This window comes from Salmo salar, chromosome ssa02, assembly GCF_905237065.1.
Source record: "Salmo salar chromosome ssa02, Ssal_v3.1, whole genome shotgun sequence".
NCBI classification, from domain to species: Eukaryota; Metazoa; Chordata; class Actinopteri; order Salmoniformes; family Salmonidae; genus Salmo; species Salmo salar.
The window spans coordinates 468,547-492,874 of record NC_059443.1 but is presented as its reverse complement, the minus strand read 5'-3'; the positions used below and the strand labels follow the sequence as shown (position 1 = coordinate 492,874).

General features: G+C 46.4%; 1 protein-coding gene across 1 annotated transcript; it reads right to left on the bottom strand.

The window, feature by feature from the left end:
* Positions 1 to 1,621: 1,621 nt before the first annotated feature.
* On the bottom strand, positions 1,622 to 22,817 carry LOC106573320 (double-strand-break repair protein rad21 homolog A-like). The gene is given in 15 exon segments (XM_045696338.1): positions 1,622 to 2,712; positions 3,575 to 3,655; positions 3,987 to 4,169; positions 8,158 to 8,303; positions 10,280 to 10,430; positions 11,558 to 11,781; positions 14,141 to 14,266; positions 17,133 to 17,255; positions 17,905 to 18,099; positions 19,254 to 19,332; positions 19,334 to 19,361; positions 19,636 to 19,735; positions 20,870 to 20,999; positions 21,589 to 21,778; positions 22,531 to 22,817. Coding segments are annotated over 14 exon segments (1,902 nt in total). The 5' UTR covers positions 21,733 to 21,778; positions 22,531 to 22,817; the 3' UTR covers positions 1,622 to 2,520.
* Between the last annotated feature and the right edge of the window lie 1,511 nt (positions 22,818 to 24,328).

Genomic DNA, 24,328 nt, shown 5'->3' with positions numbered 1-24,328 from the left:
CAGCATGTGAAATGTATTGTCAATCAGTGTTGCTTCCTAAGTGGACAGTTTGATTTCACAGAAGTGTGATTGACTTGGAGTTACATTGTGTTGTTTAAGTGTTCCCTTTATTTTTTTGAGCAGTGTATAAATATTTGGACGAACAATGTCGGAGCGGCATAGACTAAAATACAGTAGAATAGAATACAGTATATAGACATGAGATGAGTAATGCAAATTATGTAAACATTATTAAAGTGGTTTTCAGTCTCTCGGTCCCAGCTTTGATACACCTGTACTGACCTCACCTTCTGGATGGTAGCTGGGTGAACAGGCAGTGGCTCGGGTGGTTGTTGTCCTTGATCTTTTTGGCCTTCCTGTGACATCGGGTGCTGTAGGTGTCCTGGAGGGCAGGTAGTTTGCCAACAGTGATGCGTTGGGCAGACCGCACCACCCTCCGTACCAGGCGGGTGATACAGCCCGACAGGATGCTCTCAATTGTGCGTCTGTAAAAGTTTGTGAGGGTTTTATGTGCCAAGCAAAATTTCCTCAGCCTCCTGAGGTTGAAGAGACGCTGTTGCACCTTCTTCACCAGTTTTTTATTTTTATTTAACTTGGCAAGTCAGTAAAGGACAAATTCTTATTTACAATGACGGCCTACCCCGGGCCAATTGTGCGCTGCCCTATGAGACTCCCAATCACGGCCGGTTGTGATACAGCCTGGAATCGAACCAGGGTCTGTAGTGACGCCTCTTTCAATGAGATGCAGTGCCTAAGACCGCTGCGCCACTCGGGAGAGGACCATTTGTCAGTGATGTGTACGCCGAGGAACTTGAAGCTTTCCACCTTCTCCACTGCGGACCCGTCGATGTGGCATAGCTGTTTTCTGAAGTCCACGATCACATTTTGTTGACGTTGAGTGAGAGGTTATTTTTGTGGCACCACACTCCCGGGGCCTTCACCTCCTACTTGAGGAAGGTCTGATGCACTTTAGGTAAAGATGAACTGTGCTTTAGCTGTATTTAGTGAATGCAGTATATTCACACGACTGATTTTAACAGAGCCCACTTCGCCATCATTCTACGCTACAACAATTACCTCACGAGTGTGAACTGGTGTTGTATTCTAGAAAGCAGGATTATTAAAGGGATACCTCAAGATTTTGGCAATGAAGCCCTTTATTTACTTCCCCAGTCAGATTAACTCGGGGACACCATTTTTATGTCTTAGACTGTATCCAGTATGAAGGAAGCATGCTAGCTGTTCCCATAGACTTCCATTCAATGCGCTAATGTTTGTTAGCAACTTCCTTTCTTCTATATTTTTTTTTTACTTAAAAATTTCACTGTTGGTTAGCACCTGTAAGTATTTCACTGTTGTATTCGGCGCACGTGACAAATAAAATTTGATTTCAAACTGCACAGACATAAAAAATGATATCCACAAATTCATTGGACTCTGGAGAAGTAGGTAAAAAGGCTTCATTGCCAAAATATTTAAGTATCCCTTTAAGTTAGCCACAACTTGTTGTCAAGTCAATTATTTTAAGTCCGCATTTCTCTAAAAGATTAAATAATTTCAAGCCATTTTTGGACAGTCAGCTGGCAAAGTCAGACTGAATGGCTCAGAGTGTATAACCAAGTCATTAAAACACTTTTATTTCAAATTCTTTACACAAGTATCACAACAGCTAGTTTTAACCATAGACTAAAAACATGGGATCATCAACTTTCATTGAAACATGTACAAGCGTCTAGTTACTTTATGCAACAACAAAAAAAAATAGCTGTGGAGGTACAAAATAAAAACGTGACGTAACGAGAATAAAAACGGGCATTATTATACACCTAAACAATACAATTCAATGCTAGTTGTAATATAGCCAATTTATCAACAGAAATAACAATCTAGAAAACAAAATGGTTTTCATGAAAACCAGGATTTTAATGTCAAGTGCAATGAGGAAGAACTTGAGGTGAAGAGCACTTATTCAATTTCTCTCATGATATAACAGTACCTGCAAACAGCATGTATGTAGTAACATGAACGTCAAAATGTTCTTCTTAAAAATGTTTTGGGGGAGAATTCTTGATTGGAGACAAAAATTTGTGAAGCGTTATCTTTTGATGAATTCGACCATTACAGATCAGTGGGAAATGTTTTGTTACAAATAAACCCCCCCCGAAAAAAACTAAAATGTGGTCGGAAAGCTTTACAAAATAAAAAAGGAACTTGATAGGAAACATAAATATACTGAATAAATGCATTTCTCACTTAAAAACAACAATACTGCATGATTAAGTTGGTGGAGATGCAGTACAATCCTTTTAAAAGTTAGCATTCAGGACCCCCCCCCCCACCCCAAAATGGCCACAAAAAAAAAACTCAAAACATAAAAATAGTGATAAAGCCATTTCCAAATGGCACCATATTCCCTATGTAGTGCACTACTTTTGACCAGAACCCTAAAGGTGCCATAAGTCTCTGGTGAAAAGTAGGGCGCTGTGTAGGAGCCAGTGCCATTCGGACCTCAGGCAGTGTCTAAACAAGGTGGAATCTTGGTCCGGCTGTAGCGATGATGTCACTGTAAGGCTCGGTCTGGTAGAGCTCAATAGCCTGCTGTTTCTTCAGAACCAGGAAACTGTAGAACTTGGCGGCTGCCTGCTTCTTGTTGTTGTCTCGGCACAGCTCCAACAAGCTGACCTGCTCGGCTCCCGTCTTGGCCATGACTCGCTGTAGAGGGGAGAGGACAGAGAGACAGGCACCTTACTGATCAATGGTCTGTCTAACTAGATAGACCGACCCAGGGGGACAGGGGGTCGTCCGACTAGAACACAGACCGACCCAGGGGACAGGGGGTCGTCCAACTAGAACACAGACCGACCCAGGGGACAGGGGACAGGGGGTCGTCCGACTAGAACACAGACCGACCCAGGGGGTCGTCCGACTAGAACACAGACCGACCCAGGAGACAGGGGGTCGTCCAACTAGAACTCAGACCGACCCAGGGGACAGGGGGTCGTCCGACTAGAACACAGACCGACCCAGGGGACAGGAGGTCGTCCGACTAGAACACAGACCGACCCAGGGGGTCGTCCGACTAGAACACAGACCGACCCAGGGGACAGGGGGTCGTCCAACTAGAACACAGACCGACCCAGGGGACAGGGGGTCGTCCAACTAGAACACAGACCGACCCAGGAGACAGGGGGTCGTCCAACTAGAACACAGACCGACCCAGGGGACAGGGGGTCGTCCGACTAGAACACAGACCGACCCAGGGGGTCGTCCGACTAGAACACAGACCGACCCAGGGGGTCGTCCGACTAGAACACAGACCGACCCAGGAGACAGGGGGTCGTCCAAGTAAGAGATGATGGAATGACTGCTAAGATATGAAGTCAGTCAGTCGCCTCCAGACAACCAGATGAGCATGAAAAGCCATTATCAGAATACGGACCCGTTTTCCACATGGAAATGTGATATTATGTACCTCTAATTTCAAACAGAACATTAGCATAGTTTGTTTACCTGAAGAAGTGAATAACAATATATTTGTTTACCTGAACAAGTGAATAACACCATGTTTGTTTACCTGAAGGCCATGCAGCATCTGCTGAGTCCTCTTGTTCCATCTCTTCTCCTCCTGGTCCTGGGTTGGATCCCCCTCCTCCTCCTGCACACAGGAACACTCTGAAAACACGCAGGACCCCAAGGTACCCAGCCTCTACCCTCCCTCCTCTCCCCCAGCCTCTACCCTCCCTCCTCTCCCCCAGCCTCTACCCTCCCTCCCCTCCCCCAACCTCTACCCCCCTTCACCCAGCCTCTAACCCCCGCCTCCGCCCCCCAGCCTCTACCCCCTCTACCCTCCCCCAGCCTCTACCCCCTCTACCCTCCCCCAGCCTCTACCCCCTTCCCCAGCCTCTACCCCCTTCCCCCAGCCCCCAACCCCTTCCCCCAGTCTATACTCCTCCCCCAGTCTATACTCCTCCCCCTCCCCCACTCACCTCCTCATCACTGTCATCCTTGTCCTTCTTCTCCTTGTCCAGCAGGTCCAGTTCAGGCACCAGCTGTGTGAGATTGAGGCTCTCCTCTGGGGGCAGGTCTACCTGGGCCATGGAGAGGACTGAGTGATCAGCCTGAGCTAACGAGAGGACTGACTGATCAGCCTGAGGCTCCTGGGCTCCCATCTAAAAATGGACAGGAAAACATACCAGAACAAGTCAAGAGGTAGACAAAACCATCAACCATTTCATTACTGGTTGTTGAATACATTTATATACACCTTGCTGTTATTATTGGGGGGGGGGGGTTTACACACGTCGTTTAACATGTTAGTAAATGTAGCAGATTCTCTGATCCAGAGACATAAAACCAGGTGCATCCGTCTACAGTAGGTAAGACAACTAGTCACAGGAGATGGACAAAACATGACTGATTCCATTGCTGGCTGGTTGTTCCATGTCCAGTTTAATGGTGTTTTTACAGCTTGTTGTGATTAAGACTTCTAATGTGCTATATTCCTCACACGCGGAAAATCAACTGGAACAGCAGTGGGGGGGGAAAGAGGCTGATATCCCAATCAACTGTAACAGCAGTGGGGGGGGGAAAGGCTGATATCCCAATCAACTGTAACAGCAGTGGGGGGGGGAAAGGCTGATATCCCAATCAACTGTAACAGCAGTGGGGGGGAAAGGCTGATATCCCAATCAACTGTAACAGCAGTGGGGGGGGAAAGGCTGATATCCCAATCAACTGTAACAGCAGTGGGGGGGAAAGAGGCTGATATCCCAATCAACTGTAACAGCAGTGGGGGGGAGGCTGATATCCCAATCAACTGTAACAGCAGTGGGGGGAAAAGGCTGATATCCCAATCAACTGTAACAGCAGTGGGGGGGGAAGGCTGATATCCCAATCAACTGTAACAGCAGTGGGGGGAAAAAGGCTGATATCCCAATCAACTGTAACAGCAGTGGGGGGAAAGGCTGATATCCCAATCAACTGTAACAGCAGTGGGGGGGAAAAGGCTGATATCCCAATCAACTGTAACAGCAGTGGGGGGGAAAAGGCTGATATCCCAATCAACTGTAAGAGCAGTGGGGGGAAAGAGGCTGATATCCCAATCAACTGTAACAGCAGTGGGGGGGGAAAAGGCTGATATCCCAATCAACTGTAACAGCAGTGGGGGGAAAGGCTGATATCCCAATCAACTGTAACAGCAGTGGGGGAAAGGCTGATATCCCAATCAACTGTAACAGCAGTGGGGGGAAAGGCTGATATCCCAATCAACTGTAACAGCAGTGGGGGGGGGAAGGCTGATATCCCAATCAACTGTAACAGCAGTGGGGGGAAAAAGGCTGATATCCCAATCAACTGTAACAGCAGTGGGGGGGAAAAGGCTGATATCCCAATCAACTGTAACAGCAGTGGGGGGAAAAGGCTGATATCCCAATCAACTGTAACAGCAGTGGGGGGAAAAAGGCTGATATCCCAATCAACTGTAACAGCAGTGGGGGGAAAAGGCTGATATCCCAATCAACTGTAACAGCAGTGGGGGGAAAAAGGCTGATATCCCAATCAACTGTAACAGCAGTGGGGGGAAAGGCTGATATCCCAATCAACTGTAACAGCAGTGGGGGAAAAGGCTGATATCCCAATCAACTGTAACTGCAGTGGGGGGAAAGGCTGATATCCCAATCAACTGTAACAGCAGTGGGGGGAAAGAGGCTGATATCCCAATCAACTGTAACAGCAGTGGGGGGGGAAAGGCTGATATCCCAATCAACTGTAACAGCAGTGGGGGAAAGAGGCTGATATCCCAATCAACTGTAACAGGAGTGGGGGGGAAAGGCTGATATCCCAATCAACTGTAACAGCAGTGGGGGGGAAAGGCTGATATCCCAATCAACTGTAACAGCAGTGGGGGGGGGAAAGGCTGATATCCCAATCAACTGTAACAGCAGTGGGGGGAAAAGGCTGATATCCCAATCAACTGTAACAGCAGTGGGGGGAAAAGGCTGATATCCCAATCAACTGTAACAGCAGTGGGGGGGGGGAAAAGGCTGATATCCCAATCAACTGTAACAGCAGTGGGGGGAAAGGCTGATATCCCAATCAACTGTAACAGCAGTGGGGGGAAAGGCTGATATCCCAATCAACTGTAACAGCAGTGGGGGGGGGAGGCTGATATCCCAATCAACTGTAACAGCAGTGGGGGGAAAAAGGCTGATATCCCAATCAACTGTAACAGCAGTGGGGGGGAAAAGGCTGATATCCCAATCAACTGTAACAGCAGTGGGGGGAAAAGGCTGATATCCCAATCAACTGTAACAGCAGTGGGGGGAAAAAGGCTGATATCCCAATCAACTGTAACAGCAGTGGGGGGAAAAGGCTGATATCCCAATCAACTGTAACAGCAGTGGGGGGAAAAGGCTGATATCCCAATCAACTGTAACAGCAGTGGGGGGGGAAAGGCTGATATCCCAATCAACTGTAACAGCAGTGGGGGAAAAGGCTGATATCCCAATCAACTGTAACAGCAGTGGGGGGGGAAAGGCTGATATCCCAATCAACTGTAACAGCAGTGGGGGGAAAGAGGCTGATATGCCAATCAACTGTAACAGCAGTGGGGGGGGGGAAAGGCTGATATCCCAATCAACTGTAACAGCAGTGGGGGAAAGAGGCTGATATCCCAATCAACTGTAACAGGAGTGGGGGGGAAAGGCTGATATCCCAATCAACTGTAACAGCAGTGGGGGGAAAGGCTGATATCCCAATCAACTGTAACAGCAGTGGGGGGGGAAAGGCTGATATCCCAATCAACTGTAACAGCAGTGGGGGGGAAAAGGCTGATATCCCAATCAACTGTAACAGCAGTGGGGGGAAGGCTGATATCCTAATCAACTGTAACAGCAGTGGGGGGGAAAAGGCTGATATCCCAATCAACTGTAACAGCAGTGGGGGGGGGAAAGGCTGATATCCCAATCAACTGTAACAGCAGTGGGGGGAAAAAGGCTGATATCCCAATCAACTGTAACAGCAGTGGGGGGAAAGGCTGATATCCCAATCAACTGTAACAGCAGTGGGGGGAAAGAGGCTGATATCCCAATCAACTGTAACAGCAGTGGGGGGGGAGGCTGATATCCCAATCAACTGTAACAGCAGTGGGGGGGAAAGAGGCTGATATCCCAATCAACTGTAACAGCAGTGGGGGGGAGGCTGATATCCCAATCAACTGTAACAGCAGTGGGGGGGGGAGAAAGGCTGATATCCTAATCAACTGTAACAGCAGTGGGGGGGGAAAGGCTGATATCCCAATCAACTGTAACAGCAGTGGGGGGGAAAGAGGCTGATATCCCAATCAACTGTAACAGCAGTGGGGGAAAGAGGCTGATATCCCAATCAACTGTAACAGCAGTGGGGGGGAGGCTGATATCCCAATCAACTGTAACAGCAGTGGGGGGGAAAGAGGCTGATATCCCAATCAACTGTAACAGCAGTGGGGGGGGAGGCTGATATCCCAATCAACTGTAACAGCAGTGGGGGGGAAAAGGCTGATATCCCAATCAACTGTAACAGCAGTGGGGGGGGGGAAGGCTGATATCCCAATCAACTAACAGCAGTGGGGGAAAAAGGCTGATATCCCAATCAACTGTAACAGCAGTGGGGGGGAAAAGGCTGATATCCCAATCAACTGTAACAGCAGTGGGGGGGGGGAAAAGGCTGATATCCCAATCAACTGTAACAGCAGTGGGGGGGAAAAGGCTGATATCCCAATCAACTGTAACAGCAGTGGGGGAAAAGGCTGATATCCCAATCAACTGTAACAGCAGTGGGGGAAAAGGCTGATATCCCAATCAACTGTAACAGCAGTGGGGGGGGGGAAGGCTGATATCCCAATCAACTGTAACAGCAGTGGGGGAAAAGGCTGATATCCCAATCAACTGTAACAGCAGTGGGGGGGAAAGGCTGATATCCCAATCAACTGTAACAGCAGTGGGGGGGAAGGCTGATATCCCAATCAACTGTAACAGCAGTGTGGGGAAAAAAGGCTGATATCCCAATCAACTGTAACAGCAGTGGGGGGGAAAAAGGCTGATATCCCAATCAACTGTAACAGCAGTGGGGGGGGGGAAAGGCTGATATCCCAGTCTCCTGAATGAAAGCAGCAGTACTCACAGGCAGGCCAGCCTCCTTGTCGTGGGCCTTGTGTTTGAGTCCGTGTGGGGTGGATGGTGGTGGCATGACAGACTCATCCAGGGTGGTCCTACTACCCTCCATGGCTGAGGCCTGCAGCATACTGGGTTCCTCCATGATGGTCTGGTCTGAGGAGAGAGAGAGAGAGAGAGAGAGAGACAGGGTTGATAATGACAGAGGAACAACCAGATGTCCATGATGGTCTGGTCTGAGGAGAGAAACGGAGACAGCCTTCTCCAGGGTTAGTATATGAGGGGTGAGACAGGGAGAAAGCCTTCTCCAGGGTTAGTATATGAGGGGTGAGACAGCCTTCTCCAGGGTTAGTATATGAGGGGGAGACAGCCTTGTCCAGGGTTAGTATATGAGGGGTGAGACAGCCTTCTCCAGGGTTAGTATATGAGGGGTGAGACAGCCTTCTCCAGGGTTAGTATATGAGGGGTGAGACAGGGAGGAAGCCTTCTCCAGGGTTAGTATATGAGGGGTGAGACAGCCTTCTCCAGGGTTAGTATATGAGGGGTGAGACAGCCTTCTCCAGGGTTAGTATATGAGGGGTGAGACAGCCTTCTCCAGGGTTAGTATATGAGGGGTGAGACAGCCTTCTCCAGGGTTAGTATATGAGGGGTGAGACAGCCTTCTCCAGGGTTAGTATATGAGGGGTGAGACAGGGAGAAAGCCTTCTCCAGGGTTAGTATATGAGGGGTGAGACAGCCTTCTCCAGGGTTAGTATATGAGGGGTGAGACAGCCTTCTCCAGGGTTAGTATATGAGGGGGGAGACAGGGAGACAGCCTTCTCCAGGGTTAGTATATGAGGGGTGAGACAGCCTTCTCCAGGGTTAGTATATGAGGGGGGAGACAGCCTTCTCCAGGGTTAGTATATGAGGGGTGAGACATGGAGAAAGCCTTCTCCAGGGTTAGTATATGAGGGTGAGACAGGGAGAAAGCCTTCTCCAGGGTTAGTATATGAGGGGTGAGACAGCCTTGTCCAGGGTTAGTATATGAGGGGTGAGACAGCCTTCTCCAGGGTTAGTATATGAGGGGTGAGACAGCCTTCTCCAGGGTTAGTATATGAGGGGTGAGACAGGGAGAAAGCCTTCTCCAGGGTTAGTATATGAGGGGTGAGACAGCCTTCTCCAGGGTTAGTATATGAGGGGTGAGACAGCCTTCTCCAGGGTTAGTATATGAGGGGTGAGACAGCCTTCTCCAGGGTTAGTATATGAGGGGTGAGACAGGGAGAAAGCCTTCTCCAGGGTTAGTATATGAGGGGGGAGACAGCCTTCTCCAGGGTTAGTATATGAGGGGTGAGACATGGAGAAAGCCTTCTCCAGGGTTAGTATATGAGGGGTGAGACAGGGAGAAAGCCTTCTCCAGGGTTAGTATATGAGGGGTGAGACAGCCTTCTCCAGGGTTAGTATATGAGGGGTGAGACAGCCTTCTCCAGGGTTAGTATATGAGGGGTGAGACAGCCTTCTCCAGGGTTAGTAGATGAGGGGTGAGACAGCCTTCTCCAGGGTTAGTATATGAGGGGTGAGACAGCCTTCTCCAGGGTTAGTATATGAGGGGTGAGACAGGGAGACAGCCTTCTCCAGGGTTAGTATATGAGGGGTGAGACAGCCTTCTCCAGGGTTAGTATATGAGGGGTGAGACAGCCTTCTCCAGGGTTAGTATATGAGGGGTGAGACAGCCTTCTCCAGGGTTAGTATATGAGGGGTGAGACAGCCTTCTCCAGGGTTAGTATATGAGGGGTGAGACAGCCTTCTCCAGGGTTAGTATATGAGGGGTGAGACAGCCTTCTCCAGGGTTAGTATATGAGGGGTGAGACATGGAGAAAGCCTTCTCCAGGGTTAGTATATGAGGGGTGAGACAGCCTTCTCCAGGGTTAGTATATGAGGGGTGAGACAGCCTTCTCCAGGGTTAGTATATGAGGGGTGAGACAGCCTTCTCCAGGGTTAGTATATGAGGGGTGAAACATGGAGAAAGCCTTCTCCAGGGTTAGTATATGAGGGGTGAGACAGCCTTCTCCAGGGTTAGTATATGAGGGGTGAAACATGGAGAAAGCCTTCTCCAGGGTTAGTATATGAGGGGTGAAAGGCTGAAGGTAACTTACCGATAACGTCCCTGCCTGACAGAGCCTCCTCTCTGGGCACCTCGGGGTTCTCCAGGTCCTTGAGGAACTCATCCAGACTGTCAGCCTCTCCTCCCTTCCTCCTCTTCCTCATCTCATCCGGCACCAGGGGAGTCAGGCAGCGCGTGAACATCTGACAACACAGGACATATTTCAGTTAAAACCCACTGGACTTCAGTCGTCCCAGAGGGACAGTTAATGACACCTCCTCCAGACTATTCTAGTTTTTAGTTATTTTACCTTTATTTAAAAACGAGGCAAGTCAGTTAAGAACAAATTGTTATTTATAATGACGGTCTACCAGGGAACAGTGGGTTAACTGCCTTGTTCAGGGGCAGAACGACAGATTTTTACCTTGTCAGCTCGGGGGATTCGATCCAGCAACCTTTCGGTTATTAGTCCAACACTCTGACCGCTAGGGCTACCCGCCTCCCCCCTCTAACCACTAGGCTACCTGCCTCCCCCTCTAACCACTAGGCTACCTGCCTCCCCCTCTAACCACTAGGCTACCTGCCTCCCCCCTCTAACCGCTAGGCTACCTGCCTCCCCCCTCTAACCACTAGGCTACCTGCCTCCCCCTCTAACCACTAGGCTACCTGCCTCCCCCTCTAACCACTAGGCTACCTGCCTCCCCCTCTAACCGCTAGGCTACCCGCCTCCCTCTCTAACCACTAGGCTACCCGCCTCCCCCTCTAACCACTAGGCTACCCGCCTCCCCCTCTAACCACTAGGCTACCCGCCTCCCCTCTCTAACCACTAGGCTACCCGCCTCCCCTCTCTAACCACTAGGCTACCTGCCTCCCCTCTCTAACCACTAGGCTACCTGCCTTCCCCCTCTAACCACTAGGCTACCTGCCTCCCCCCTCTAACCACTAGGGCTACCTGCCTCCCCCCCTCTAACCACTAGGCTACCTGCCTCCCCCCTCTAACCACTAGGCTACCTGCCTCCCCCCTCTAACCACTAGGCTACCTGCCTCCCCTCTCTAACCACTAGGTTACCTGCCTCCCCCCTCTAACCACTAGGTTACCTGCCTCCCCCTCTAACCACTAGGCTACCTGCCTCCCCTCTCTAACCACTAGGCTACCTGCCGCTCATTTTACTAAAGAGTAAACCTTATTCAGAAGTCTAGTCTCATCTATACCTAGTGAGATACAGCTGAAAGGTGAATGGTTTCATGCATCTTAATCAGTAACTGCATCTTCAAAAGGCCATTGTTCTGTGTGTGTTCACATCTGTGTTGACCTCCTCCTGTCTCTTACCTTCAACAGTTTGCTGTTCCAGAGCGGCTGTGCTGGGAGAGAGAAGAGTTTCTCCACTCCTCCCGTCTCTTTCCACATCATCAGCTTCTTGGTGGGAGGGGCCAGGTCCAACGTGGTCACGATGTCAGAGTAGTCGCTGAGCTGGGCGCGGATCGACTTACTGTCCAGCTCTTTCAGGTTGTCGACAATCAGCTTCCTCTTCCTCTTCGCCTTGGTCTCTTTCACTAGACAGACAGAAGTGTGGATGTCACTCTCCTTCACTAGACAGGAGTGTGGATGTCACTCTCCTTCACTAGACAGGAGTGTGGATGTCACTCTCCTTCACTAGACAGGAGTGTGGATGTCACTCTCCTTCACTAGACAGGAGTGTGGATGTCACTCTCCTTCACTAGACAGAAGTGTGGATGTCATTCTCCTTCACTAGACAGGCGTGTGGATGTCACTCTCCTCCACTAGACAGGAGTGTGGATGTCACTCTCCTTCACTAGACAGAAGTGTGGATGTCACTCTCCTCCACTAGACAGAAGTGTGGCTGTCACTCTCGCTCACTAGACAGAAGTGTGGCTGTCACTCTCAGACACTAGACAGAAGTGTGGCTGTCACTCTCAGACACTAGACAGAAGTGTGGCTGTCACTCTCAGACACTAGACAGAAGTGTGGCTGTCACTCTCAGACACTAGACAGAAGTGTGGCTGTCACTCTCAGACACTAGACAGAAGTGTGGCTGTCACTCTCAGACACTAGACAGAAGTGTGGATGTCACTCTCAGACACTAGACAGAAGTGTGGATGTCATTCTCGCTCACTAGACAGAAGTGTGGATGTCATTCTCGCTCACTAGACAGAAGTGTGGATGTCATTCTCGCTCACTAGACAGAAGTGTGGATGTCATTCTCCTTCACTAGACAGAAGTGTGGATGTCATTCTCCTTCACTAGACAGAAGTGTGGATGTCACTCTCCTTCACTAGACAGAAGTGTGGATGTCACTCTCCTTCACTAGACAGAAGTGTGGATGTCATTCTCCTTCACTAGACAGAAGTGTGGATGTCATTCTTCTCCACTAGACAGAAGTGTGGATGTCACTCTCCTTCACTAGACAGAAGTGTGGATGTCCTTCTCCACTAGACAGAAGTGTGGATGTCATTCTCCCAGTAAAATCACTATTTCTTTCACATTTGGTTTCTTTCACCACAGACGGAGAAGTTTGATAGCTGAAACGTTAGCAGAATAAACCAGGTGACTCTTCGCCAGCAGGGTGCATATTTCCCGGTATCGTATGCAGACTGGAGTCATTCAAAGAAAAAGCGATTCTTCAAAATCTCAAGTCCCTGTGGTGTCAATCAGCTGTGTGTCAGCATTTCATTACGGAGGAAACTCGAGTTATTCTCTTAGTTCCAGACAAGCTGAGACAACTGAAGTGCTTGTCATTGTGTTTTTACAGTACTACAGATTAAAAAGTACCCAACACTCCTTTGCTGTGAAGAAGTATATTTTTTGCATATTTTTAACACTGAAATGTTAGATTTTCAACCAAAACCTAATATTAGATAAAGGGAACCAGAGTTTAGAAATAAATAAAACAAGTATATATATATATATATATATTTTTTTTTTACTTACAAAGTTATGCAACACCCAACTCCCCTGTGAAAAAGTAATTTCCTCCTTACACTCAATAAAACTTCAAATTGTAAGAATTTTTCAACCAAACACTGCATTCCACAGTAACAAACGTATACCAACAGTCCAGCATGGTGGTGGTAGTGAGACGGTTTGGGGATGATTTGCTGCCTCAGGACCTGGACGACTTGCCTCAATTAGAAGGAACCATGAATTCTCCTCTGTATGGAAGAATTCTACAGGAGAACGTCAGGCCCATCCGTCTGTGAGCTGAAGCACAGCTGGGTCATGCAGCAAGACAATGATCCAAAACATCACAATCAAGTCTACATGAAAATGGTGAACAAAGCAACACATTTGACGTTTTGGAACGGCCTAGTCAAAGTCCAGATCTAATCCCAATTTGAGATGTTGTGGCAGGACTTGAAACGAGCAGTTCATGCTTGAAAAGCCACAAATGTCACCGAGTTAAAGCAGTTCTGCATGGAAGAAACGGGACAGAATTCCTCCACAGCGATGTGAGAGACTGATCAACAACTACAGGAAGTCATTGCAGATAAAGGTGTCACATCCAGTTATTGAGTGTAAAGGGGGCAACAACTTCTTTTTCCCCACAGGGGAATTGGGTGTTGCGTGACTTTGTTAATAAAATAAGTACTTTTTCCTTGTTATTTGTAAACTCTGGTTTCCGTTATCTAATAATCAGGTTTTGGTTGAAGATCTGATAACATTCAGGATCAGAAATATGCAATTTTTTTTAAATTGAAAATCAGAAATGGGGGCAAATACTTTTTCACAGCAGTATATTTATAGCAGATTTAGATTTTAACAGTCAATGAAAGAGAAGTGCTTTTGGTTGTGTTTCTACAGTATTCTGACAGAGTGGAGCTGCTCACCAGACAAGCTGAGAGAAGTGCTTTTGGTTGTGTTTCTACACTATTCTGACAGAGTGGAGCTGCTCACCAGTGATGTCGATGGGCTCCAGGGCAAAAGCCTCCTCCTCATTGTGGACCAGAGTGGTCTGCTCCGTCTGGTCCTGCATGGCCGGCAGGGGCTCGACCGGGCCGGAGTCTGGACTGTCTGGACCGGCTGTGGGACAACAACACGTCTTAAAACATACAGTAGGAGTGATGACACCAGTAATGATGTTCTAGCTAGCTTTAATGCCGTCATGGTTAAAACATACAGTAGGAGTGATGCCACCAGTAATGATCTTCTAGCTAGCTTTAATGGTGTCATGGTTAAAACATACAGTAGGAGTGATGCCACCAGTAATGATCTTCTAGCTAGCTTTAATGGTGTCATGGTTAAAACATACAGTAGGAGTGATGCCACCAGTAATGATGTTCTAGCTAGCTTTAATGGTGTCATGGTTAAAACATACAGTAGGAGTGATGCCACCAGTAATGATCTTCTAGCTAGCTTTAATGCCGTCATGGTTAAAACATACAGTAGGAGTGATGCCACCAGTAATGATGTTCTAGCTAGCTTTAATGGTGTCATGGTTAAAACATACAGTAGGAGTGATGCCACCAGTAATGATGTTCTAGCTAGCTTTAATGGTGTCATGGTTAAAACATACAGTAGGAGTGATGCCACCAGTAATGATGTTCTAGCTAGCTTTAATGGTGTCATGGTTAAAACATACAGTAGGAGTGATGCCACCAGTAATGATCTTCTAGCTAGCTTTAATGGTGTCATGGTTAAAACATACAGTAGGAGTGATGCCACCAGTAATGATCTTCTAGCTAGCTTTAATGGTGTCATGGTTAAAACATACAGTAGGAGTGATGCCACCAGTAATGATGTTCTAGCTAGCTTTAATGGTGTCATGGTTAAAACATACAGTAGGAGTGATGCCACCAGTAATGATCTTCTAGCTAGCTTTAATGGTGTCATGGTTAAAACATACAGTAGGAGTGATGCCACCAGTAATGATGTTCTAGCTAGCTTTAATGGTGTCATGGTTAAAACATACAGTAGGAGTGATGACACCAGTAATGATCTTCTAGCTAGCTTTAATGCCGTCATGGTTAAATCGATAATAACACGCTTCTATGTACTGTTGAAGTCAGAAGTTTACATACCGCTTAGGTTGGAGTCATTAAAACTTGTGTTTTTCAACCACTCCACAAACTTCTTGTTAACAAACTATAGTTTTAGCAAGTTGGTTAGGACATCTACTTTGTGCATGACACAAGTAATTTTTCCAACAATTGTTTACAGACAGATTATTTCACTTATAATTCACTGTATCACAATTCCAGTGGGTCAGAAGTTTACATACACTAAGTTGACTGTGCCTTTAAACAGCTTGGAAAATTCCAGAAAATTATGTCATGGCTTTGGAAGCTTCTGATAGGCTAATTGACATCAGTTGAGTCAATTGGAGGTCTACCTGTGGATGTATTTCAAGGCCTACCTTCAAACTACCTTCAAACAAATCATGGGAAAATCAAAAGAAATCAGTCAAGACATCAGAAAATAAATTGTAGACCTCCACAAGTCTGGTTCATCCTTGGGAGCAATTTCCAAACGCCTGAAGGTACCACATTCATCTGTACAAACTATAGTATGCAAGTATAAACATCATGGGACCACACAGCCGTCATACCGCTCAGGAAGGAGACACGTTCTGTCTCCTAGAGATGAACGTACTTTGGTGCAAAAAGTGCAAATCAATCCCAGAACAACAGCAAAGGACCTTGTGAAGATGCTGGAGGAAACAGGTACAAAAGTATCTATATCCACAGTAAAACGAGTCCTATATCGACATAACCTGAAAGGCCGCTCAGCAAGGAAGAAGCCACTGCTCCAAAACCGCCATAAAAAAGCCAGACTACGGTTTGCAACTGCACATGGGGACAAAGATCGTAGTTTTTGGAGAAATGTCCTCTGGTCTGATGAAACAAAAATAGAACTGTTTGGCCATAATGACCATCGTTATATTTGGAGGAAAAAGGGGGAGGCTTGCAAGGCGAAGAACACCATCCCAACCGTGAAGCACGGGGTGGCAGCATCATGTTTTGTGGGGGTGCTTTGCTGCAGGAGGGTCTGGTGCACTTCACAAAATAGATGGCATCATGAGGGAGGAAAATTATGTGGATATATTGAAGCAACATCTCAAGACATCAGTCAGGAAGTTAAAGCTTGGTCGCAAATGGGTCTTCCAAATGGACAATTACAAAGTCAAGAACAAAGTCAAGATACTGGAGTGGCCATCACAAAGCCCTGGCCTCAATCCCATAGAAAATGTGGGCAGAACTTAAAAACCGTGTGCAAGCAAGGAGGCCTACAAACCTGACTCAGTTACACCAGCTGTCAGGAGGAATGGGCCAAAATTCACCCAACTTATTGTGGGAAGCTTGTGGAATGCTACCCGAAACGTTTGACCCAAATTAAACAATTTAAAGGCAATGCTACCAAATACTAATTGAGTGTATGTAAACTTCTGACCCACTGGGAATGTGATGAAAGAAATAAAAGCTGAAATAAATCATTCTCTCTACTATTATTCTGACATTTCACATTCTTAAAATAAAGTGGTGATCCTAACTGACCTAAAACAGGGAATTTTTACTAGGATTAAAATGTCAGGAATTGTGAAAAACTGAGTTTATATGTATTTGACTAAGGTGGATGTAAACTTCCCACTTCAACTGTAGTTTTAATGGTGTCATGGTTAATCGATAACAACACACACAAGCCTGTGATCCGGGTAGTGTTCAGTAGGGAGAAAACGTTTTGAAACAGCGAGGTACTACCTGAACTTGTCAAATAAGAACACAGGTGTTTGTTTTCTGCTGGGAAACGTATTTGCTACGGTACGCCCTAATGGACAACACACCGATTCGTTATCCCTTTCTTTCTGACTCTAGAGAGAAAGAAAGAGAGAGAGAGAGAAAGAGAGAGAAACAGATTTAAATGACGACATCGGTCTGGTTAAAGAACGTACGTGACTGTAGGTTGTCAAAGTCGTCCTCATCGTCTCCATGGTCTGGGGGAATCACGCTCTCTGTGATGGCTGGAGGGTCGTCAAATATACCACCCCCATCTTCTTGGGACAGTAGTTTATCCACTGGACAAACGAGACAAAACACGGTTCAAGCTCCGGAACAAACCATTTTGGGGTGATAAAACATTGACTGCGGTCATCTCATTACTCTGAATTTAGAATAGTACTATATTAATCCTTCACATAAAAACACACAGCTTAAAAGCACAGAGACAGTCAACACTATATGGCGGTTTCCCAGCATTCCCCTCTACCCAGCATTCCCCTCCCTCCCTCCCTAAGAGCACAGACAGTCAACACTATATGGCGGTTTCCCAGCATTCCCCTCTCTACCCAGCATTCCCCTCCCTCCCTCCCTAAGAGCACAGACAGTCAACACTATATGGCGGTTTCCCAGCATTCCCCTCTACCCAGCATTCCCCTCCCTCACTAAGAGCAGTCAACACTATATGTCGGTTTCCCAGCATTCCCCTCCCTCCCTAAGAGCACAGACAGTCAACACTATGGCGGTTTCCCAGCATCCCCCCCAACATTCCCCTCTACCCAGCATTTCCCCCCTCCCCTCCCTCCCTAAGAGCACAGACAGTCAACACTATGGCGGTTTCCCAGCACCCCCCCATCCCCACCCAGCATTTCCCCCCTCCCCTCCCTCCCTAAGAGCACAGACAGTCAACACTATATGGCGGTTTCCCAGCATCCCCCCCATCCCTACCCAGCATTCCTCCTTCGTTGTTCTCCATGGTGTCTCCAAAGTCGTCGTACTCTAGGTGGTTGGACTTGTCCGGCAGGTGAGCAGGCCCAGGCTCAGCCTCCAGTAGCAGATTAGAGGCTGTCGCTCCATGGATGATGTCCTCTTCAAAGCCTCCCTCTACCCTCATCATCTCACGGTCATCCATGCCAAAGTCAGCTGGGAGCGAGGGAGGGACACAGAGGGTTGTTACAATACATGGAAAGCCAATGGCAAAGAGATGGGATAATGTGATTTAAGGTAAAATGTATGTGTCCAGCTTAGTAACCTAGTTGGGGGCGGCAGGTAGCCTAGTGGTTAGAGCATTGGACTTGTAACCTGAAAGGTTGCAAGATCGAATCCCCAGAGCTGACAAGGTAAAAATCTGTCGTTCTGCCCCCTGAACAAGGCAGTTAACCCACTGTTCCCCAGTAGGCGGTCATTATAAATAAGAATTTGTTCTTAACTGACTTGCCTGGTTAAATAAAGGTTAAATTTAAAAAAAAATTATAATGACGAGAATGTCTCCAGCTCAGTAACCACAGTAACCTAGTTAGCATTATGAGAATGTCTCCAGCTCAGTAACCATAGTAACCTAGTTAGCATTATGAGAATGTCTCCAGCTCAGTAACCATAGTAACCTAGTTAGCATTATGAGAATGTCTCCAGCTCAGTAACCATAGTAACCTAGTTAGCATTATGAGAATGTCTCCAGCTCAGTAACCATAGTAACCTAGTTAGCATTATGAGAATGTATGACTTAGTTTTAGATCTGCATTCCCAATAGTTGTTATTTTACAGGGAAATACAATGTTGTGTATTATGAACAGGACTTGCTGCTGCATATACAGTACCGATCCATAACCCAGTTAAAGAGATTCTCAGGTACTTTGTACACTTTTTAGCCAGTAGTTCTGAAAGTAGCATGCACAAGCCAAAAGCGGTCCACTAAAATGGTGTACTACATCACGAATGCGAGGAGCTGAAGCTCATTGGCTAGAACTAAAATGGTGTACTACATCACGAATGTGAGGAGCTGAAGCTCATTGGCTAGAACTAAAATTGCTAGGGGGCTGGCCCACGTGGGGGGAAATGTAGGGTAAATGTGGCATGGCACAGTTACAATTTTTTTTTAAGTTGCTTTGAAACTAGGGATTTCACAGCTAATTGAGGTATGAGTAATTCTGCTCAGATTATCCATGTATGAAACACCAGATTGACATCAAGCCAAAGGCGGGAGGTTAAATAAATATATATATACACACTTTCTTTGGTTGCCAAAGTACCGGAGCATGTCTAACAATACCCAGGAATATTGACTGACAGCACCGTACCAAAGTCATTGTCCTGCATGAGGCTGAGGTTCCCCACCTCCTCCCTCATGGTGATCTCCTCCACTCTGCTCTGGTTCAGGGGTGAACTGCTGGGCTACATCTATGTCACTGTGGAAACAACAGGTAGTGTTAACCTTTCAACTCAGCTCATTACAGCTGCATATCACTGTTCCTTATGTCAGATGGACCGAGTACAATCTGTATTTGGTTGGAAGGGACGGGGTCTCCTAAAATTAGGAGAATACTCGTTTGTTGATTTGCAACCTCATTAGTTACCTGTTACAATAGCAACAGTCCTCTTCCTGGGAGGGCTGTGTAGGGTTGTATTGGGAGGGAACTTCCTCCATAGACAATATATATATCACCTATATGTATGACTTACTCAAGGTCAGGTAAGGGTTGGTCAAAGTCATGGAAATCCTCAGGCAGGGTGATGGCGTTGTAGGCAGCCTCTCTGTTCTCCTCTGGCAGATCCACCACACCTGGAGGGCAGCAGCCAGACAGAGTGGTGAGCAAACAAACAGTCAGTAAGGCTAGGATCACCAGCCGCTCAAACTCCTGATCTCTTCAGGTTTATTCCTAGTCGAGTACCTGGTCTGAAAGCCATGTTGATTTAGCTTATTCCTAGTCACATAAGACCCGAGCTACATACCTGGTCTGAAAGCCATGTTGATTTAGCTTATTCCTAGTCACATAAGACCCGAGCTACATACCTGGTCTGAAAGCCATGTTGATTTAGCTTATTCCTAGTCACATAAGACCCCGAGCTACATACCTAGTTTGAAAGCCATGTTGATTAATCTTATTTCCTAGTCCCATAATAAGAGCCGAGCTACATACCTGGTCTGAAAGCCATGTTGATTAATCTTATTTCCTAGTCCCATAATAAGAGCCGAGCTACATACCTGGTCTGAAAGCCATGTTGATTCATCTTATTTCCTAGTCCCATAATAAGAGCCGAGCTACATACCTGGTCTGAAAGCCATGTTGATTTAGCTTATTCCTAGTCACATAAGAGCCCGAGCTACATACCTAGTTTGAAAGCCATGTTGATTAATCTTATTTCCTAGTCCCATAATAAGAGCCAAGCTACATACCTGGTCTGAAAGCCATGTTGATTTAGCTTATTCCTAGTCCCATAATAAGACCCGAGCTACATACCTGGTCTGAAAGCCATGTTGATTTAGCTTATTTCCTAGTCCCATAATAAGAGCCAAGCTACATACCTGGTCTGAAAGCCATGTTGATTAATCTTATTTCCTAGTCCCATAATAAGAGCCAAGCTACATACCTGGTCTGAAAGCCATGTTGATTCATCTTATTTCCTAGTCCCATAATAAGAGCCGAGCTACATACCTGGTCTGAAAGCCATGTTGATTCATCTTATTTCCTAGTCCCATAATAAGAGCCGAGCTACATACCTGGTCTGAAAGCCATGTTGATTAATCTTATTTCCTAGTCCCATAATAAGAGCCGAGCTACATACCTGGTCTGAAAGCCATGTTGATTCATCTTATTTCCTAGTCCCATAATAAGAGCCGAGCTACATACCTGGTCTGAAAGCCATGTTGATTCATCTTATTTCCTAGTCCCATAATAAGAGCCGAGCTACATACCTGGTCTGAAAGCCATCTTGATCTTGATGAAGGCTTCATTACAGTCAGCCAGGAGGTACTTGGCCTTCCTGTTGTATATCCTCACCACACCGAGCAGGAGGTGACCTGAGGTCCTCAGCGCCATCTTCACCTAGGAGGGGGGAGGGAGACAGAACAATGGGTGTATTCAGTGTGGTGAAACGTTCTGAACGCTGTTGAAACAGAATGAAGAGAGACGATATGATTCCCTATTCTATCTGACAATCATTTCTGGTCAACAAAATGTGACTTCTAAATGAACGTTGCGTAAAGATGTGCTCTCCTGAACAGGTCCCATGGATCACATCAGGGAGGAGACGTCATGGGTAACATTACATCATTATCGTCTGTAGAACAGTCCACCGCAAGCTTCCCCCAGTAGCTGTACCCAGTAGCTGTGGTCACTACCAAGGTAATGTTAACTTGATGCATGCAGTATTATCAGTCAATCGGCCTGGTTCTAATCTGGTCACTACCTAGTTCCATCATTAGACCCTTGTCTTCTACTTCCACACGTAGATCTGAAACTATTGGATTGGTCAAAGCGGGAATAAAGGATAGCCAATGGGGACGTCTAATGAATGGCGGAGGGATGAGACTGACTTCTCAGACTGGGCCTTTAAGCAACGGGCCTTTCATTGTGTAAGGACATTCAACAGAGACATGAATGATGATATCGGCTAGATAGGCTTCCCCTTTACCTTGGGACAGATGATGCTCTCAACGCTGCTCTCCAGGTTACATTCAAACACATGAGCCTTGGTCAGCTTCTTGTCCCAGTGGGCCGCTAGCCAGATCTTGGCCAGAGGCCCACGTTTGGACAGGACAAAGTGGGCGTAGAACATTTCCCCGGTTGGTTGCTAGCTCTTGAAGAACCGGGGGTAAGAGCACCTGGAATAGACAAAGCAGTATGTAAAGCTTTAAAATGTGAAATAGCAACTTTTTCAAAAATGTTTAGGTAGCTTAACTTTTGGGGGTAGAAAATTCGCCATGCAAAATAGACGGTAGTTGTAGCTAATATAGACAAATAAAATGTGTAGTTTCGGATTGAAGATCAGACTCATTCACGACTCTTTTGGCTTTTTGGACGATAAGATACCAATAATCAGAAATATCTTCCCTGCAATCTAATAAATAACTTACTTAGCGAATTAATGTACTGGTTGAAACGAGATTAATATAGTTAGTAGCTCATGTTCAAGTACTGGTGGACTTGCGAGTTAAAAGTTGTCCGAAAAAAAAATAAACTACTTGGGGTCTTTGATTGAACATGGCTAGGCTAGCATGCTAACATGCTAGCTCACGTTAACTGTTTACTTAGCAAGACAGCTAGTTAGCTAGCTTGAAATCCTAGCAACAATTTCAGGAAATATATCAAAGTAAACAAAACAAGAAGAGAAGCATGATGATACATAATCCTAATTGATCATAAACGTGGATACATCATTTCACTGTAACTAGCGACGGTGCTGGGCGGGCAATAACTGCAAACACTTATTTTTTTTCGGTAGCGGTTAGCAGGCGCGCTAGTCGGTAGCAAGTAGTAGGGCCCCGGTACAGAAAGAATCGGCGTGCACGCTAATTTCTCATCACAAAACTCACAAATCAGATTTTTTTTATAATGTAAAATATATTTCACATACCGATTGTACCCCCCTTTGAAAATAAATCTCAATGATTATGCAATTCCTCCCAGCGACTGTGTTCCTGTTGTACTCATGAAAAGAGTCAAGATGGCGCCAGTAGCCTTCCTCCCGCTCAGTGTCCTTTTAAAATCAGCAGGATGTTTACAGCCAACAAAATGGCCAAGGAGGAGTCTGTTCCTGTTGACAGACAGCTGCAAATGGAAATCATGCATATGCGTTGACCAATGATAGCGGGACAGATTGTTTCAATTCCATTATTGCAAAAATAAAATATGCAATCTGATTAATACAAGTGTGTATGAAAATGTATGCACTATCTACTGTAAATCGCTCTGGATAACTGACTAAAATGTATGTGTGTGAAAGATAGAGAAGGACGAGATGCTTCGCTCCTGAGCCAGACTTTAACATTTGCGGACTCGATTAGCCAAGGGGCACCAGTCTATGGCCCGTGACTTGAACTGGCAAAAGTAAAACGAAATAAATGTTTATTTGTTACATGCGCCGAATACAACATGTGTGGACTTTACAGTGAAATGCTTATGTACAAGCCATTTCCCAACAATGCATAGTTCAAAAGTAAAAACAATTAGCAAAAAAGGTAACAGTAACAATAATTAGACTATAAACAAGGTGTACCGGTCATTGTGTAAGGTAGTACAAGGTAGTAATGAGACTATATACAAGGAGTACAGAGTCACTGTGCAGGGGTACCAGGTAGTAATGAGACTATATACAAGGAGTAAAGAGTCACTGTGCAGGGGTACCAGGTAGTAATGAGACTATAAACAAGGAGTAAAGAGTCACTGTGCAGGGGTACCAGGTAGTAATGAGACTATATACAAGGAGTACCAGTACAGAGTCACTGTGCAGGGGTACCAGGTAGTAATGAGACTATATACAAGGAGTACCAGTACAGAGTCAATGTACAGAGGTATGAGGTAGTAATGACACTATAAACAAGGAGTACCAGTACAGAGTCACTGTGCAGAGGTATGGGGTAGTTGTGTAAATATGTACAACTAGGTAAGGTTAAAAATGACTAGGTAATCAGGATAGATAATGAACAGAGTAGCAGCAGCGTATGAGAGTGTGAAAGAGTGTCTATGTGAGAGTGTGTGTGTATATGTGAGCGTGTGTGTGTGTGTGTGTGCATAGAGCCAGTGAAAATTAAAAGAAAGTGGGTCAATGCAAATAGTCAGGGTAGCCATTTGATTAACAGTTCAGCAGTTTGATGGCTTGGGGATAGAAGCTGTTCAGCAGTCTGATGGCTTGGGGATAGAAGCTGTTCAGCAGTCTGATGGTTTGGGGGTAGAAGCTGTTCAGCAGTCTGATGGTTTGGGGGTAGAAGCTGTTCAGCAGTCTGATGGCTTGGGGGTAGAAGCTGTTCAGCAGTCTGATGGCTTGGGGATAGAAGCTGTTCAGCAGTCTGATGGTTTGGGGATAGAAGCTGTTCAGGAGTTTGATGGTTTGGGGATAGAAGCTGTTCAGCAGTCTGATGGCTTGGGGATAGAAGCTGTTCAGCAGTCTGATGGTTTGGGGATAGAAGCTGTTCAGGAGTTTGATGGTTTGGGGATAGAAGCTGTTCAGCAGTCTGATGGCTTGGGGATAGAAGCTGTTCAGTAGTCTGATGGTTTGGGGATAGAAGCTGTTCAGCAGTCTGATGGCTTGGGGTTAGAAGCTGTTCAGCAGTCTGATGGCTTGGGGGTAGAAGCTGTTCAGCAGTCTGATGGTTTGGGGATAGAAGCTGTTCAGGAGTCTGATGGTTTGGGGATAGAAGCTGTTCAGGAGTCTG